This window comes from Musa acuminata, chromosome BXJ2-11 (genome assembly GCF_036884655.1).
Source record: "Musa acuminata AAA Group cultivar baxijiao chromosome BXJ2-11, Cavendish_Baxijiao_AAA, whole genome shotgun sequence".
Classification (NCBI taxonomy): Eukaryota; Viridiplantae; Streptophyta; class Magnoliopsida; order Zingiberales; family Musaceae; genus Musa; species Musa acuminata.
In genome coordinates, this window is record NC_088348.1 from 15449122 (window position 1) to 15469690 (window position 20569).

General features: G+C 38.2%; 1 protein-coding gene across 4 annotated transcripts in view; it reads left to right on the forward strand.

The window, feature by feature from the left end:
• The window catches only part of LOC135626188 (uncharacterized), a 40932-nt gene extending 20600 nt beyond the window's left edge, over positions 1-20332 (forward strand). For 3 of the 4 annotated variants that reach the window (XM_065131311.1, XM_065131315.1, XM_065131313.1), the window contains 5 exons: positions 12588-12670; positions 15379-15457; positions 15551-16283; positions 18580-19171; positions 19916-20332. In XM_065131311.1, coding sequence (XP_064987383.1) covers positions 12588-12670; positions 15379-15457; positions 15551-16283; positions 18580-19171; positions 19916-20054 — 1626 coding nt within the window. In that variant the 3' untranslated portion in view covers positions 20055-20332. The remainder of the gene's footprint in view (positions 1-12587; positions 12671-15378; positions 15458-15550; positions 16284-18579; positions 19172-19915) is intronic. The other variant, XM_065131312.1, reaches the window with a different exon arrangement.
• Positions 20333-20569: the final 237 nt, after the last annotated feature.

A 20569-nucleotide genomic window follows, 5' to 3' on the forward strand; every position in this document is an offset into this window, starting at 1 on the left:
GGGCTGTTTCCTAAGTGAGTTTCCTCTTTTGCCTTTAACCCAAACCAACCAACCCAGTAAAAGGGGGCGGTGGTTAGGAAGCCCAAAGGCCCAAATATAAACCCTAGCCACTCTTCTTTAAAGGATAGAGGCGGCTAGGTGGGGTTTATTACAATCTCACAAGGTTTTATTAGCTGCTTCTTGGTTGAGTAGGACCCAACCCTACTAGAGTCCTATCAAGTCCGCCCTCTCCAAATCAGCCTTATCCACATGGGAATCACATAAGGAACTGAAGACCCGGTTTGGAGAGGGCGGTTTTGATAGGACTCTAGTAAGGCTGATTTTGAAGATAAGGAACTCAGGGAACCGGGTCTTCAGTTCCTTATGTGATTCCCATGTGGCGTCTTCAAGTGGTAAATTATTCCAATGCATTAGTACTTCAGTAGAGGGATGTCGGCGACGCATCACGATTCTGCGGTGTTGGGCAGTTGGATTTGGGTTGACTCATGTTCTCCCAACTTGGGCTTCAGGCATGACACGTGGAAGACTGTGAATTTTGGCATCCTCAGGCAATTTAAGTTTGTACGCCACGACTCCAATACGCTCTGTGATCAGATAGGGTCCATAAAAACGTGGGGATAGCTTCATGGAGGCTCGTGTGTTGATGGAGAGTTGCTTATATAGCTGTAGGCGAAGATAAACCCAATCTCCTACGAAAAATTCTCTTTCGCTTCGTCGTGTGTCGGCTTGCTGCTTCATTTTGGCTTGAGCGGTAGAGAGATTATCCTTAAGCAGTTGTAGGAGTTTGTCCCTGTCAATCAATTCTTGGTCGACCTGTTCTACCTTGGCCGAGCCAATTATATGCTCTGGAATCACAGGAGCCAGCCGACCATATAGTGCTTCATAAGGGGCACATTTTGTAAATGAATGATATGTAGTATTATACCTAATTCGGCCCAGGGAAGCCATTTCGCCCACTCCTTTAGCCGGTCACTAGCGAAACACCGAAGGTACGTCTCTAAACACCTGTTCACCACCTCTGTTTGGCCATCAGTTTGTCGATGATATACTGTGCTCATCTTGAGTTTGGTGCCATGTAACTGAAATAACTCGGTCCAAAATTTACTAGTGAAGATCTTGTCACGATCACTTACAATGGACCTTGCATCACATGCAGTTTAATAATATTATCCATGAAAATCTCAGCAATGCTAGTAGTAGTGTAGGGATTTCGCACAACACAAAAATGAGCAAATTTCGTAAGTTGATCAACCACTACGAGAATTGTGCTTTTTTTCTTTGGAAGGTGGCAGCCCTTCGATGAAGTCCATGGAGATGTCAGTCCACACCAAGTCTGGTATGGGTAGTGGTTGTAGCTTCCCTGGACTTGCCACTGTTTCACCTTTGTGCTGCTGATATACATCACATTGTGCCACATATTCAGAAATAATTTTTTTCATCCCTCTCCAATAAAAATTTTGCTTCACTCTTTTGTAGGTTCTCAGGAATCCGGAGTGCCTTGCTGAAGGTGTGGAGTGCATTTCATGCAGGATGATTTTGCTGCAAGGGGAGTCAGGTATAAGCACAATGCGACCTTTGTAGCCTAGATCCCTCGAATCCCAAGTGTAGTGGGCTATTGCACTTGGATCCTCTTCCAATTTTTTTATGCTGTTGCTGATCTCTGGATCCTTCTTCCATTCTTCCCTAATGTTCTCGAGGAAGCCGGTGGTAGGAAGGGAGATGGCTGAAAATTTAGCTTGCTCAGGTTGTCGTGAGAGTGCATTTGCAATAACGTTTTCTTTCCCCTTTTTGTAAATAATTTCATAATCAAATCCTAGAAGTTTGGTTACCCATTTTTGCTGCTCAGGGGATGATATCTTCTGCTCCAAAAGTACTTGAGGCTTCTATGGTCGGTTTTAATTTGAAATCGTCGGCCGATCAGGTAGGGTCTCCACCCCATTACTGCGTGCATAATGACGAGCATCTCTTTATCATATATTGACATGTTTTGATGGGAGGGAGACAATGCCTTGTTGGTGTATGCGAGTGGTCGACCATCTTGCATGAGAACGACTCTATTTCCGACTCCAAATGCGTCGGCCTTAATGATGAAGGGTTGGCTGAAATCTGATAGCGCTAGCACTGGCGTCGTCGTCATAGCTATTTTAAGTTTGTCGAAGGCATCGGAGGCTTTGTCCGACCATTGGAAGGCGTCTTTTTTCAGTAAAGAAGTGAGGGGTGCACTGATCTTCCCATATTCCTTGACAAATTTTCGGTAATAGCCCGTTAGTCCAAGGAACCCGCGCAGTAATTTCACGTTTGTAGGTTTTGGCCAGCCTTGCATTGCTTCAATTTTTGTTGGGTCCACCGCCACTCCTTCTGATATTATGTGCCCAAGGTACTCTACGTTTTGCTAGAGAAAACTGTACTTTGGCGTCTTAACAAAAAGTGTATTCTCCCGAAGGATCGTCAAAACAACCTGTAAATGCTGAAAGTGAGTCTCAAGAGAATGGCTGTAAATGAGAATATCATCGAAAAATACAAGCACAAATTTGTGAAGAAAGCTCCGAAAAATATCATTCATAAGACTTTGGAAGGTTGAAGGAGCATTAGTGAGTCCAAAAGGCATTACCAAGAATTCATAATATGGTTGTTATGTCTGTGGAATGCAGTTTTTGGAATGTCATATTCATATACCCGAATTTGGTGGTAACCGGATCGGAGGTCCAACTTCGCGAAGACTCGAGCTCCTTTTAACTCATCAAGAAGTTCATCCACCATTGGTATTGGGTACTTGTCCTTGACGGTGATACCATTTAAAGCTCGGTAGTCGATGCACATCCGCCAAGTTCCGTCCTTTTTGCGTACAAGTAGCACCGGTGAGGAATACGGGCTGCAACTTGGTCGAATCACCTATGTTTCAAGCATCTCCTTTACAATCTTCAATTTCATCCTTCTAGAGATGAGGATAACGGTACGACCGAGTGTTCGCTGGTGGTTTGCCCGGAAGGATTGGAATCTGATGGTCATGTTGTCGAGTAGGAGGAAGACCGCACAACTTAGCAAAAATGTCGGCAAATTCGGCAAGCAATTGGGCGAGATTTTGACATTCAATTTCTATTTTCTTCCCCTCTGGTTGCTGCTAGAGATGCATAAAAAAATCACCATTTACCTTGTGTAAAACTTTCTCCATTCGTTGGGTCAAAACGGTGGTTACGTTGCATCCACGCTTCCTGGGTAGGATGATATGTTTGCCTTTGCAATAGAATTTCATAATTAACTTGGAAAAGTTCCAAGAGACATCACCTAGCGTAGTCAGCCATTCTATGCCAAGCACGGCCTCATAGTTATCAATTGGTAGAAGGAAGAAGTCGGTGATAATTTCTTGGTCCTGCAGTAATAGTTTCACCTGCGGGCATCTTTGGTCGCACTTTAGGATTCTGCCGTCGGCGACCTTTACATCGAACTTGCTGCAACCTTCGATATGGAGCGCCATCCGAGCAATAACCTTACTGTTTAAGAAGTTATTAGTGCTGCCCGTGTCGATGAGAACAGTGATCGGTTGTTGTTTGAGAAGGCCTCCACCTTTCATCGTTTGCGGGTTTGAGTAGCCGGCTAGCGCATGTACCATAAAGTCGGTCGGTTGTGGCTCTTCTTCCGTATCTTCTTCATGTTCAAAGCTCTCTTTTGGATGTTCAATGACCTCGTCTTCTACTGGTTCAATCATAAGAAGTCTCCTTTTTGTACAGCGATGCTCGCGGCTCTATGGCTTGTCGCAATGCCAACATAACCCCTTCGCAAATCGCTCTCGAAGAGGTTCAATGGTTCAATCGCTCCAGGCTTCATGGAGCGACCCTAGTCCTCCGGGCTTCATGGTTCAATCGCTCCTCTTGAAGTCGTGCAAAAGAGATGGCTGCCATAAGTGTGTTCGGTTGTCGCGCTTTAACTTCTCCCCGGATCTCCGACTTCAAGCCCTCAATGAAGGTCCCCAATAGTTATTTTTCAGACCAATCACGAGTTTGATTAGATAACCTTTCAAACTTGGTTTGGTACTCCTGAATGGTAGAGGTTTGTCGGATCTTTGCTAGTTGTCCGTCAATGTTCTTGTAATCGGTTGGTCTGAAGCGGATCAACAGTCTTTCTTTGAATTGTCACAATGAGAGGACTCCATGAACGTGTTCGAACCAGTCAAACCACTATATAGCATCCCCTTCAAGATGTATTGCTGCAATTTCTACCATAGATGCATCCGCGGTTTTGTGGTACCGAAAATATCGCTCCACCCGCGAGATCCAACCAATCGGGTCTCCTTCTTCCCATCTAGGGAAGTCCACCCTCATGTGTGGATAGTGGAGATCGGTCAGAGAGCCTTCCCTCTCTTGGAAGTTATCTCTTCGGGCTTGGTGTGATTGGTTAGAGCTCTCCCCTTGATGTGATTTTTTCGGGCTTGGTGGTCGACCCAAATTGAGTCGGTAAAGAGAGTCTGAATCTTATCCTTCATTCGCGTCTCGAAGGCTTTAAATTTAGCATTGATTGCTTCTTCCGATGCTATAGTATACGCTTCCAAATCTGTAATGTTAAGATCTCTCTTTTGTTGTTGGGTTAAAGGCATGTATCGGTTGAGAGAAGTGGTGGTCGAAAGGGTTGGTGGATTGGTGGATGTAGGCTGCGGTTTTAGGCTTTTTTTTTGGCTGTTTTGGGTGCAATTTGAGGGTGTGGTTTGGTGGAGTTTTAGGGCTGTGATGGTAGTGGATGAAGGTTAGGAAAAAAGTTTTAGATTTGTGGTAGATGGCAGCAAAGGTTTGATAGAAATCAGTGGAAGTTGCTGTAGATAGGTGTTGTCTTGTATGAGCAGAATTATCGTCGAAGAAACACCGGTTTCTCGATGAAATTTCTAACAAAATCTGAGAGATTTGAGGAGGGAATTTGACAGCAAAATCTCAGTTTAGATAACAGTAATGATGACAAATTTAATCAAGAAAATTTCGGCAGTATAACAGCAAGGAGATTGGTGCAAGTTGCGATAGCAGAATTCTCGTCGAAAAATTCCAGCGGTTTGCAACGAAAATTTGTAGCAAAACAAGAACGGTTTTAGAGATGAATTCCTTAATATATCAATCTTAGATGGAAGCCAAGAAGATCTATGAAGCGTATAAGAAATTTCGTTCAAGAAGGAAAGCAAATAGATCGGTTAAAAGCAACAATATACGGCTGAAATTTTCTGCAGCAATCCTTCGTTCGCTAACTTTTACGACGAAAGGAGCTCGCAGCATGGGATAGATAAAAATACTTCTTCTTGGTATTTTGAATGAAAAATTATAGCAGCAAAAGGTATTGGTGATAGGAGAATACTAGATCTCTGATACAATTGGAGGTGACGACAATAGATTGAGTAGATCTAGGTAGAAGATGACGGTCAAGATGGCAACATCAAGAGTAATTGTGGGAATTGCTTGGCTTGCGGTGGGCGGCAGAGGTGGTAGCAAAAACAGCAAGATCGCTACTCTGATATCAGATGATAGAACCCTAGAAGAATTCTATATAGATCGAGTAGATTTAGGTAGAAGATGACGGTCAAGATGGCAACATCAAGAGTAATTGTGGGAATTGCTTGGCTGGCGGAGGGCGGCAGAGGTGGTAGCAAAAGCAGCAAGATCGCTACTCTGATATCAGATGATAGAACCCTAGAAGAATTCTATATAGATTGAGTAGATCTAGGTAGAAGATGACGGTCAAGATGGCAACATCAAGAGTAATTGTGGGAATTGCTTGGCTGGCGGTGGGCGGCAGAGGTGGTAGCAAAAGCAGCAAGATTGCTACTCTGATATCAGATGATAGAACCCTAGAAGAATTCTATATAGATTGATCTTTGAGGGAGATCACTCCTTGGAACGCTATAGGGGTTCCACCCTCTTAGAAGTCGGCCAAATGGCTTCAATTGTACATAGATCTTATTCCCAAAGAGATGGAAGCTATATGCTTATATAGGGCTCCAAACCCTAGCCTTAGGGGCTGCTTCCTAAGTGAATTACCCCTTTTGCCCATAACCATAACCAACCAACCCAGTAAAAGGGGGCGGCGGTTAGGAAGCCCAAAGGCCCAAATATAAACCCTAGCCACTCTTCTTTATAGGATAGAGGCGGCTAGGTGAGGTTTATTACAATCTCACAGGGTTTTATTAGCTGCTTCTTGGTTGAGTAGGACCCAACCCTGCTAGGGTCCTATCAGGATCCCAGTCCGTGGATGAAGGAGATCTCGCATTCTCCTATCTAGCGGTGATCCACACGGCGGATGAAGCGACAACGTACTTCCTCTTGCGACGTGTTCTTTTCTCGCTTTCGCGCACCACCATCACGCAGTAGGGTAAATCCTTCTTGCTGCCCTCTCACACCAAACAGGGGGCAGCCCTATTGCTAACCCTAATGGATCCTGCCCTATTGGGTATTGGATCTCCATCCAATTATCCTAACATATTGGATACTTGATCTCCATCCAATTAGCCTTAGCTTAATGAAAATTGGATCTCTATTCAAGTTTTCACTCTAAGCTCTTATTGGGTCCCGCCCAACGGATCCAATAAAATAGGGACTTATTGGATATCACATATCTAATCTTCTATTTGTCGCATCATCTACCATATGTGTGTGACCTTTTAGGCCTAATACCGAGCTGGTCATAAGTTGTACCTGTCAGAACTCCTTCTGACACAATGAATTATTATCCCATAATAATTCACTCAACTCATCGACTATGGACGTATTAAGCCACTACATTATAGTCCCCAAACGGTATAGGGGGATTTAATCCATTGGACATGTCTACTCTTAGTTACTGTGCATTTATAATCCCTTATCCATCTAAAATCTCAGAGACTGTATACCGAGCATGGTGTTGTCAGGCCCATATAGAATCTACTTGAGTCTCATTCTAATCAGATTTTCCCGGAGAACTCTTCTCTCAATCCGATTGACCCTGGCTAGGGATTTGCTTGAGCGAGAACACACGCGACATTCCTCTCATGATACCGAGATCGGATGATCCTCTATTGACACTCAATTGCTCTCGTAAGGTTGGTTACCACTCTCGATGACTAACTAGGTTAGATTTGGAACTTCCAGACCTATAAGTCTGGTATCAAAGAGTGGAGTACTTATGCAGGGCATCCTTGGTGTCTCAAGTCTAAGGACCAGACACACAATTGGGATCACGGAACCGTTGTCTGACAATGTGGTTATTAATTATCAGTATTCTGTGAGCGGATCATTCAGTGAATTCATTCTCTAATGAGCACCTGCATTATATTCTTGGTATCTCTACACAAGCAGCTATGAGACCAGTTGCCTCCATCATATGGATGGGTATATAGTACACCGGTCTATCTGACTATCTTGATGCCCCTCTCGAGTAACCTATGACCAATAATCTTTAGAGTCTTTGTTTATAGGCGAATTGGTCTCATTATTATGATTTGATCATGATCCAATTTCTATTGCAAAGATCGAAGGACATCATAATATATTTATCATCCAATATAAAGAGCGTATCACATATGTCATCACTCACGTGATTGGCTTGCAGGACACCTGTAACTAGCACCTTTGTTACGAGAGAAAGCCATTTTTCGTTTCTGGTTGGCCTCAAAATGCAGTTACAGTGGTGCATATGGCATAGGAAGGTCACGTTTGATGGTGTATGGAGGAGGCAAAGCAATCGATGGTGTTTGGCGGAGGAATGAATGACGACGTAGGGTTTCTCTTTGGTGATGGTTATAGATAAACTTGGTGATCGATTGTACCTTTGCCATTGTCTTCTGATGGATTATTGATAAACTTATTGTAGCTCATCAATGTCTTTCATCATGAGATCCATACAATGTGTTACACACTTAAAGTTCAAAAAAGTTCCCTCTGCAATCCATCAATTGCAAACCAACCTTATTGAAATTTGCCCTATTATCAATAACAATTTGGATAATATATTGTGAGCCAATCTCCTTTACCTTAGTATCCATTAGGTACTTTACATAGTTTACATCTTGAATTTTGTTTCATGCATTAATGGACTTATAAATGACCCTCTTTCTATTGCAGTATACTAAGAAGTTGATAATGCTTATTCTGGTGGGTTTGGTTTAACTATCACACATCAATGTCACCTCATATAGGTCTCCTTGCTTCTTTAAGGATTTTATCGCATCTCTCAATTCTACCATCTTCGAGATGTATTTCCTTCGGCGCAGGAGGTTGGATGCCCTTACCAACCTTTTGAATTGACAATACCATGCTTTGCTAGTATGAACCTTTGGCTGTATGGATTGGAATTCTGTGAAAGTTAAACCACTTGGCAAAGAATTTGCCAATATTATTCTTTTCTTTGTATATGCATCATCAATCATTGTCTGTTTTGTTAACTGTGGTGGATAAACCTCCGGATCCATATTGACAATATCAAGTCTCATAAACCACCTTACCTCATGTTATCGATCCTACACATTTGAGGAGGAGGAACTGACTTATGTTGCTCAACTAAGGAGGAATTGGTTGCTTTATGATGGCAATCTTGCCCAGTCCCAGTCCCACTGCCACTATCATGCTTTCATTTCAAGTTCCATGTTTCCATTGTGAGTCTTTTGTTCGATGTCTCGTGGCCTCATTAATGTGATGATGCTCCAATGAAGCATAAATGCTAGTCACAAGTTTTGTGTCGACATCATTGCTGTGACCCTTATGTTGATTAGCCTGACCTTGCTTCCAAAACTACCGATTTCGGTTCAATCGTATTTGGAATCGAAACCAGCCAGTTCTAGGCAGTTCAGTTCTGGTTCAGGAACTAGCAGTTTTGGAATTGATTCTGAACTAGAACAACCTATTTTATTATATTATTATTTTTTAAATTTCTTGAAAACAGTCCTTCAATTAGCTGTTTATTTAACTATTGGAATGGCAAATTCACCATTTACATGGCATTTAGTTTTTTTTAAAATTTTTCTAGGCTTGCTTGGAATCGAACCAAAATTGTCGGTTCTGATTCCAAATCCAATTTATGGGGATCAGAATTGAACTGAATCACCTCGGCTCTGGTTCGATTAAAAAACCATCGAAATGTTGTCCCTGTTTGGTTTTAGTTCTGAATCGGTTCGATTCCAATTTGGTGTTAGCTCGAATCAAACCGAGGCCAAGGCTAATATTGATCATATACTAGACCCTGTATGGCACACCTATATTGTTCTTGTTCGACCTGCTTACCTGGAGCATTCGTCTTTTTCTATTCCATATTTGCTTGAAATTTTAATTTTAGTGCATTTTGCGACATCGTGATGATATCTGTTGGCTATATGTTACTTCATACGGTCACTCCTCTACGCCGGTCAATGTAGTTACAATGAATACACTACCAATGATGACTATTCTATAAACTATGAGCATTTTCCTACAAAAATGTCAACATAATAATATCCTGTGATTAAGACTAAATTATGGCTAATGACCCCTAATTGGGTCTAAAAGTAAGAAAATGATACTAATTGGCTCTAGTTAGACTTTAATCATATTAAATACAAGAAAAGAGCCTTAATCAACTTATTATGAATTCATAATGAACCAATTAAAAACATTGCGATTAAGCCTAAATTATGTTAATAATCCCTAATTATGTCCAAAAGTAAGAAAATGACATTAATTGACTTTAATTAGACTTTAATCATATTAAATATAAAGAAAAGACTCTTAATCAACTTATAAATTTATAATGAATCAACTAATAACAAGTTGTAATTGAGCCTAAATAATGACCCCTAATTATTTCTAAACTTAAGAGAAAGATAATCACCTTTAACAACCTGAGTTCAGGCAAAATTAACACACCAATTTAGGTCTAAAAGTAAGGTAGTGGACCTATTTGACCTACTCTTAAGGGAAATACACTAGTCACCCTTAATTATTTATAATTATGAAAATAATAATAATCTGATTACATCAAATGATAACTAAAATATAGAAAAGAAAGAGCATAAATACCTTTAATTGAAGAAAATTTTTACCCAATCCCAAATTTGAATCCATCAAAATAAGGAGCTTGATTTGCACTGATCATTGATTAGGATGTTTAATCAAGTCAAAGTGAGAAAAAGAGTGAACGAGGGGAGTGAAAGTGGGGGAGGGGAGGGGAGGGAGGGAATTTTAAACAGGTAGAACCAACCATGGTCCACTGGTCAATTTGATCCTTGGACCTTGATTTGATTAGCTTGGATTGGTACAATCAAAATTCGACCATTAGCAATCAATATAGGTCGGTAAGGAGTGTATCGTCCAATCCGGTCAAAATCCAACCAATCAATATAAGTCAGTAATGGTTTAGTTTGGATGGTAAAAAGGGTGTATTGGGCATGTGTTTCACCTGAAACAGTGATCTGCGTGTCAATCATCAAGCCGTCCGATATGTATCACTAATTTTGTTTCGTTTCGGGCAATACAACAAACATTGCTATTATGTGTAGTGTATATTAACTATTTGGAATTTTTTCTTGTTTAATTTAAACATTCTCATTCTCAAGAACCTTCTCTTGTTGCATCAAGGGTTGATTCACTTAACACACTCCATGTGGCCTCATCTAACTTGAACCATGGGCTTAGATATGAATTATTATTATTTTTTTGTAAGTGAATTGAATTGGCAGGGGCATCATATGGCAATTGAACACCACTTGAACTCGGAACTCCATCTTGGTAGATTAAGGACTAACCCCATTATTTACAATACATTTTTCTAGTTGGTTTGTATTCTTCATTGACTATAACATTGATTATGTTTAATGTGATTATTCAAACAATAAAATTCTTGACTCAATGTTATTAGTCAAGAATTATTATTGTTTGAATAATGACATCAAACATAATCAATGTTATAGTCAAGAATTATTATTATTTTTTTGTAAGTGAATTGAATTGGCAGGGGCATCATATGGCAATTGAACACCACTTGAACTTGAACTCCATCTTGGTAGATTAAGGACTAACCCCATTATTTACAATATTATTTTCTAGTTGGTTTGTATTGTTCATTATAACATTGCTTATGTTTAATGTCATTATTCAAACAATAAAATTCTTGACTCAATGTTATTAGTAGCACTTAGGCGAAGTGTGCCCCTATCACCTCAAATATGTTTAGGTGAGACACCTTTGCTTGGGCACCATCTAGGCAAGTGCCTTAGGTCGGGCGTTGAGCGTCTCGCATGTAATAGGCTCGGCCACCACTTCTTCATCGCCATAAGTTAGTGGCACCTAACCGAGTGACCTTATTGAGTGTGTTACCCTCCTCCACCCCCGGAGTCTCCACCACTGTCTCCTCTATCCTCTCTATCAAGGTATGCAATATCATACCGTACCGGAGTTTCGACATTCGCTCGGTATGGTACGATATTATATCCGAGCGGTATACTGTTCGGTATATATATATATATATATATATATATATATAATTCGATGACGTCGCCAATGTCGCCTCTCTTCTCTCAGGCGCTCGGCGATGTCGCCTCGTTTATATATATATATATATATATATATATATAAATATAAATTAATAAATATATATTTATATATAAAATAATATATATATATATATATTTTTTATAAAAGGCGACATCGCCTCATTTATATATATATATATATATATATATATTTATATATAAAATATTTTTATAAAAGGCGACGTCGCCTTTTCCTTCTCCCATGCGGGGCAACATCGCCGAGGCGACGTGATGTCATCGAGTTTATATATATATATATATATAAGATTATTGATATTTATATATAAATATTCTTATAAAAGGCGACGTCGTTGATAAAGACGACACGACGCCACCTTTTATAAAAATATAAATAAATAAATAAATAAATAAATAAATATAATATATATATATATATATATATATATATATATATATATATATATATATATATATATATATATATATATATATATAGTTCGTTCTGTCCGGTAAGGGGTGGTCCGTGTACTGGCCAACTGACGGACTGGTACGTACCGCCCGTACCGGGCAGTATTATTCGAAATTGTATACCTTGCTCTCTATCTTACGATCCATCTACATTTCCTCTCCTTTGGCACTATTTGTCTCTTTTGTCGTTGTCCTCTCCATCTGCATGATAAGAGGGGTCTTCTTTTACAATATTGAGGGGTCTCAACCTCAAGTTTTACACCGTACCATAGTATACCTCAAATAACTGAGACACCATACCATTCAGCACGAATTATTCTATGATTGAGAGGGGTCTTCTTTTACAATGTGATGCATTTATTTCAAGTTTTACCACGTGATAAAGATAATTTTGGAATGTGATATAGTGGAATGGTAACTATCAAATTGACTCATCTATTGAGGGAAATTCATCAAAATTTGTCGGTATCATTCATGAGACACAATTGATGAGGTGCTGTCTGTACACATCCACAGGCACCTATGTCTCCATCCACATCATAATGTTTTTTCTTGGTATTCCATTGCTAATATTCTTCACAAACCATTATTTTAACCAAAGTTTCTTTTTATTGTTAATTTTTTTTATGTATTCATTGTCATGTTCTTACAGGTCTATAGAGATTCTGAAACAACACCCATGGTTTGCTGTGATGTTTGTGAAAGATGGGTCCACTGCCTATGTGATGGCATCAGGTTGTTGTCAGCATATTCTTGTTGCTTACTTAGGAAGATCAATGTTCGATTTCTTGTTTTTTTATTTCTTTTGAACTTTGATTATGCAACATGATCTAAGTTTATATTTACCTGCACAGATTACATTCTTTTTCACATGCCATATTGTGATTTTGTTAAAAAAAAAATTAAATTAAGGCCTTTGACAGTTTTCTTATTACTGTGATGAGTGCCACTTTGATATTATCGTGTTTATATTGACAAAATGGTCAAGAATAATGACTGTTTGAAAATGAGGATTTATTAATAGGACCCTTTTATATAATTCATTTATTTTGTAAAACTCCTCACATTATTCCTATTTTCATTTTTCCCATAAAAAAATGTTTTTGAAGCAATGGAGACCCCTGCTGTCCATATCTGTGAGTCAAGTTAACTTCAATATTATTTTTGTTACTCAAAATTCAAAATTCACTTAATGGAAACTCTCATATTCAGCATTAAACGTCCACAGAAACATATCAAAGGAACACACTGGCAACAATAGATCCTCCATGGCTCCAACAACTCCATCCAAGTTTGGCTACATATGAAATCAATTCATTGTAGTTGTTAGTGGGTGAACATTTTTACTATTTTTATGGACTGGTGTGACTATCCAATTTTTCATGGTTTGATGCCCTAACAAACAACAAAAACTGGTTTTAGGAAGAAAAAAAAAAGAAACTACAATCTTTATTAACAATAAGAATTGCTACTTTTTTCTGGGATTACTTGATAAAATTCACAGAAATGAAAATAAAACAGTTATGGTGATAAGAGTTTCAAGTTATATATATATATATATATTTTAATGTCTGTTCTTCCCCAAATCTAGATCTGGTGATGCAGCTTGGTGGCACCTTTATGGGACATCCTTCATCTGCACTTTGTCGAAGTCAGCACACCACCCAGCTTGGCAGAACTCATTCTACATGGATCCTCTTCCTTGTTTGCCCCCACATTCTGGCACTCTTGTATAAGCTTGCCATCAATGGAAAGGAGTTAATCCTACTCCCTGATTACTACAACCATTTTAGGTATGATATCTTGTACCACCACCAGTTCACGACTACGAACCATCACAAACTGAGCTCAGTGTAGAAAATATGAAGGGAAGAATAAGAGAGAGAATTACACATAATGAACACCAAGATTTTTCATGGTTTGGTCAATTGGCCTGTGCATGAGCAAGTAGACAGCTTTTTTAAGACAGAAAATGTTACAAGCCTGCCCCGATATAAGTGACTCTCACCAGAGTAATCCTTGCCAAAACCTCTCAAACACAAGATGCATTAGACATAAAATAGATATTCTTTGCTTAAGCATCAATTATATATGGCATGTCCTGACAAATGCCAACAAATTGCTTCACAATTCCCTTGGTCTGCAAGAACTGAATTAATAGAGAGGTCCCGTCATGAGTACTTTGGGGCTGAGCAAATGCAAGAAGCAACTTACATGAGTTGGTCAATTGGTCTGTGCGTGATAAAGAAGACAGCTTTCCTACGATGGAAATGTTACAAGCCACCCTGATATAAGTGACCAATTTGGTTATATCTTGCTTCAGTACGGGCTTATGTGAACAAGGAAGATTAAGTTTTCAAGCATCTCCTTATAAACATGTTGATTCCTGAAGAATAGTGATTCATCTTCCACTGGGTGATGCTTTATTGGTTCTATATAACCTTCCACTTGGAATAGGAGGCCTGGTGCACTGCTACCTGACAGAGGAAGATTGATATGTGTTTGCAGCAGCGCCTGCACTAGAATTAACCGTTAAGCATGCAGTGAATCTGAATGCTTGTATGAGTGCAATGACTAGAACATTTGATAGCAGCTGATTATGAATTAGAAAACTTATCAAGTATGGAAGAAGGTGATGTTGTAATGAACTCTGGTATATACACCTTATTATGAAATATGACATGAAGTTCGACATTGATGTTAGCAATTGTCCTAACCATTTATTAGTTGTCACATAGTTGTTATATACAAACAACTTGAACTAGATGCTATCAAACAATTACACTATGAAAGGAGATGACTTTGGAGATGTATTCTTCAGTAGTTGAATAATCAAATTAATGCGTCATGCACTTCTTTCTTAATGTTACAGGATTCAAACAATATGTTAAGTGGCACAGTTGCTCATTTTTTGGGCAGTCTTCCATTTGTTCTTTTTTTATACTTTCTACTTATCTAGACACTTATCTAGGAGAATCTTGCATATCTTAGATGACAATCAATATTATAAGTTTTTGCATGTGATGATTAATCTTTATTTTGATGGTAAATCTACAGCTCTGTGCATGCTTGAATTTGATTTGGCTTTGTAATTTTGTCCACATCCATTGGTGGTTTGAATATGGAGCCTTCTCTGCATAGACTTCTGTTTTATAGCTGATTTCATATTCGTAAGGATCATGTGGTTGTTTTTTAAAATTTCAAAGTTCTAATAGAGAAACTTATTGTCTCATTAGGTCTTTCTAATAGTTCTAGATCAACAGTTCAATTTCTCTTTTTATCCAACCAAATATTTATATATTTTACAAATTCCTGTTGCTAGAATAATCTAACTACAGACTCTACTTTGTTAGAAATAGTTCTCTTCTTTCCTAAGATCAATTGAAGGCATCCTTGTATCATTTCTCATTTTATCATTTTTTGCCCCCCCTCACATCACACAGTGATGAAAAATATCAGCAGTTCCAAGCAGATCAAAACCTACAATATAAATGTGCTGCATGCCGTGGCGATTGCTACCAGGTGTCATTTGCTGTTTTGGTAGAATGTTGGATATCTTTTTCACATGATGTGATTTGGTAAATCAATATTCCTGACCATACTCTTGATGATCAGGTCGAGGATATAGATGATGCTGTTCGAGAACTTTGGAAGAGGAAAGATATTGCTGACAATGATTTGATTGCAAGTTTGAGGGCTGCTGCAGGGTTACCATCTCATGAAGTGACATATTCAATCTCTCCCTATTCGGGTGATGAGCAAAGTGGTCCAATCATACTTAAGAATGATAATAACAAGCCCCTGAAGTTTTCACTCAAAGGGATTAGTGATAAATCTTCAGAATATGGGAATACCACCTCAAACAAGAAGCAAGTGAAAAAGAAAGGGTACTGGATCAAGTTGGTTGGTAAAACAGAAGAGGCATATCCTGAACTTGACAAACAGGATGAAACAAGATCATTAGAGTGTAAGTATAGAGATCAGAACATTGATGAAATGACCACTTTCAGACCTGATGGCCCAGATATACTTTCATCTTCTACAGCTAGAGACCCTAATGGTAATGGTGTGAAATCCTGCACAAATCAGCTTGGTACTTTTGACCAAAGCATGGCCAAGGAACCAGCAAGCAGTAATGCTGATATGATACCAAAAGTCAAAATAAAAAGTAGTAAGTTGCAGGGTTTGCATTTTAAAGAATGTGCAGATAAAAGTGCAAACAAGATTGAAACTACAAGAAGTACCAAACTAGTTATACATATTGGTTCAATAAACAGAAATGCATCCAACTCTCCAAAATCTGAAACTTCCAGCTGTCATAAGGATCAAGATTTGGTCAATTGCTTTGGTATTCACTTTTTTTTTGTTTTAACTTTTCATCAGTTGCCTTGGTTTATGTTGAGTATTTAACTTGAAATCACTAAGATAATATGTTGATGTTATCTTGTATTGTTTGGTTAATGTTGTTTCAATATGATGACATTATGATATGGTTCAAGTTGTTTTACTCTATTTCAAGTAATATGGTGGAAATTATTGCCTTGTATGTATGGTATGTAGATGCAATTATGCATTGCAGCATGTCAATATTTTTATTTTTAAAATATAATCTCTTGTAGAATGGAGCATCACAGATGAATATCTGTAAAGGAAGATGCTTGTTTTCTGTGTTTCTGTGATTGTTGATATATTTGTTTGTATGCCTTATGTGTAATCAAAAGCTTAAATACTTTTAACCTTTACTTTCACTTTTTAAAAGCACCATATATATTTTTGATGGGCAAGTATGTATATTTGGGACTAGAGGCAATAGAATTGCTTTTCTGTTAGGATATGTAATTCTTACCAGCAGGTTAGAAAGACATGGATACAATGGCTAGATTGTAGAAGCTTTGATTAGTTTTCTGGTGAAAAGGATCATGTTTTTGATCTTAAATAACACTTATGCTTCCTTTGACTTTCTTTTAAGTTAATGTGAAACTGAAGCCTGTCAACCCTGCTAATATGGCCGTTGCAAGTATTGGATATGCTTTACATCATGTGACATCTTCATTGATTTCTCACTGATTATCATATCTATCTATTGGGATGAAAATAACTTTAAATTGGTGAAATTAAAATTGTGTGTTCTTTATTGGCCCATTGTTTTTGTTGGTGCCATATGAGCTTCCTCATAGTAAATGTTCATTTCCCCATCTTGATTTTTTCATTTTAAGGAGCTACCTGTACTTGATTGTACTTGGTCGCATCTATCATAATCCTTCTTAAACTTTACATGCTTTTAACCATAGTAAATTTTCATTTCCCCATCTTGAATTTTTCATTCTAAGGAGCTACCTGTACTTGATTGTACTTGGTCGCATCTATCATAATCCTTTACTTTCACTTTTTTAAAGCACCATATATATTTTTGATGGGCAAGTATGTATATTTGGGACTAGAGGCAATAGAATTGCTTTTCTGTTAGGATATGTAATTCTTGCTAGCAGGTTAGAAAGACATGGATACAATGGCTAGATTGTAGAAGCTTTGATTAGTTTTCTGGTGAAAAGGATCATGTTTTTGATCTTAAACAACACTTATGCTTCCTTTGACTTTCTTTTAAGTTAATGTGAAACTGAAGCCTGTCAACCCTCTGCTAATATGGCTGTTACAAGTGTTGGATATGCTTGACATCATGTGACATCTTCATTGATTTCTCACTGATTATCATATCTATCCATTGGGATGAAAATAACTTTAAATTGGTGAAATTAAAATTATGTGTGTTCTTTATTGGCCCATTGTTTTTGTTGGTGCCATCTGAGCTTCGTCATAGTAAATGTTCATTTCCCCATCTTGATTTTTTCATTCTAAGAAGCTACCATAGGTCTTCATCGAATATGATTAAATTATATTTTAAATAGTTTTCCCTTTCTTATCTCCTATTGGAGTTACATCTAGCTGTTCGTGGATAAAATTATCTTTATTCAATTTTTTGTAGTAAGACTACTCATCTGTTTCAACATTCTCATCTTGATTACATTGAGTAATATATATATATATATATTCCTTTTACTATCCAACTTGTTATGATTTAAAAAAAAATAATTAAGGACACTGGTTTTCATAGTTGATGTTCCTCTTTACTTTAACCATTTTGTTTTTACGCTATGAACAATATCATCATCTATGATTAGTAAATTCGTCCATCACTATTATGAAACAGTAAGACTTATAGTTATCAAGTAACTTACTAGGTACCTCCAATCATGCCCCAATGCTAATAGCTACTCTAACATATGTATCTGCTGTTAGGTTGGTATACTGCTCTGTATACCACTACCATACTGGTCCTGTGTGGTGTCAAACTAGTATCCAACCAAGCCTGCCTCGAAGATGTGCTGCTACTTCTAGGCTTACCATAATGTGCTAGAATATCATAGTCTGATTTTACAAGCAAATGTCAGAAGATCTGATTTTTTTACTAGTTTTTAGATGTTTTGGGCTTGGTATTATGATTTGTGCATTCTCTTAGCTTAATCTGTAGTGCTTCTGTTTGCTCTATCAAGTGTGATCTTGAGTTTCTGCTATAGTGTTTTTCGTAAGAAGCCTCTACTTATCCAGTACAGTAGAACAATAACAAAATTATCTTATTTTTTCAGGTGCCAAAATGGTTAATGCAAATGTGATGAGAACTCCAAAGCATGGAGTTAAAGAAAAAACAAAAGTAAAGATTGGAAAAGTTTATGTGAAGCCCCAGAAAAGTAATGGTAATGTGACTGATGAATGTGACCTTAATGCTACAGATTTATCAGTTGAGAGGATGAACGAGGCAAACTTTGCAGCAGAAAATGATACAACCGAAAGGAGCAACAAGGTTTGCCAGAAAAAGCATTCTGCAGATATATATGTTAAGCCACAGAGAGACAGCAGTGAGATGTCACCCTCAGATTTTACCTCCAGTTCCTCCAAAGACCTGAAGACTTCGCTGAAGCTAAAATTTAAGAATCCATGTTTTGAGCAGAAAAGCTCATGGGCTCCTCATGTAGAGGAAGACAACACTGTTAAGGGGCAGAGATCAAAGAGAAAGAGACCTTCAACTGAGAAAATGGGTGGATGGCAGGATGATAGATCATCAAAGTTGCATCTGGAGAATCTTATTGATGAGGCAATGGATGCAAATTGGATATTGCAGAAGTTGGGCAAGGATGCAATTGGGAAGAGAGTTGAAGTCCAACCAACAAATAGTTCTTGGTTAGTATTTGGCTCCAAGCTTGCATCTAATATCTAACTCGTAATGTTGCAGAAATTGAGAATTATATGGTTATTTGATATATTAGTTTCTAGCTTCGTGGTAATCTAAGAATCAGTTTTACAAATAAATGGCTGTATACTAGCTTGGTGGAAGTAGTAGGCCTTTTTTTTGTTTACATGGGGAAGATTCACTGACTTCAGACTTTGGCAGACTGCTGATATGCATTTCTTTCTAATTTTGTTTTCTTAAGTGACTCTTTTTACTGTTCTTTTAGTTAACCCTTATGTAGAATCATAGGTTGCTCTTTGTAACAACGTGGTTCATGGATTTTATTTGTTTATGTGGATTTTTTTGGGGAAAAGAGAGAGATGTATCACTTCAAAGGATTGTGTCTAAGACAGTTGGCTCTGATTTCATTGGAGCCCAAGAAAGCCAAAAAAATCCATAGGAGAGTATGTATTCTTGTTGATGTTAGGCTGTCTCTCCAGCTTTACTGGTCACTGTCATTTTAATTGTTAAAGCAACAGCCTAGTTATGGATGGAACCTTTTGGAGATGTACTTTCTACTTGGGCTAGCTGCCCTGCATTCTGGTTCGCTCAATCACTTGCTACCTAAGTTCTTATATATCTGCATGAGAAAGATCTTGGTTTGATCACTATTAATTTGGAAATGGCTAGTGTAATTTGAGTAATTCCCAATTCTAGAACCATGGATTGCTGGATAACTTGTAGACTTTGTGCAGGCATCAAGGAGTGGTTATCGATGTCAACCAAAGCACTTCATCTTTGTCCGTCCATTTGGATGATGGAAGATCTACCCTCTTGGAGCTTGGGAAACAAGGACTTCGGTTTATTTCTCAGAAACAGAGGACAAAATCATGAAGTAGTTGATGTTCCTTGCATTGCTGAATTCTCCAAGGGGAAGTTCACTGCTCACATGCGCCTCCAAACTCGTGGGATTTCAAGCTTTTTAATTTTAGCTCCCCTGATGGAGCTATTCTTGTTTGGGGCTTGTTAGTCTCTGTATTATTGGATAAAAATGCCATGAACTAACATATCAACATTTGCTGAAGGATAGAACGCCCCTGTTATAATTGTAACATTTGTATCATCTATTGCATTCTTTGCTTGAGGAGTCATCCACTCAATTCATCCTTTCAGGTTTGCCTTGAAATCTGATTACATGAGCATGTGTTGGGTAAAAGCCTACAGTTTCATAATTACGGCAAATGAGAGTCAGCTCTCCGTTGATGATCATCCTTTGTTTCTTATTATTGTTATTGTTATTATTTGTTTTTTGATGACTTATCATCATTGGTTGTTAGGAGTGTTCAAATTCATTTAAACCTTAAATCGTAATTGATACGGGGTAATGCGGAATAGATTCTGAGAGAAAG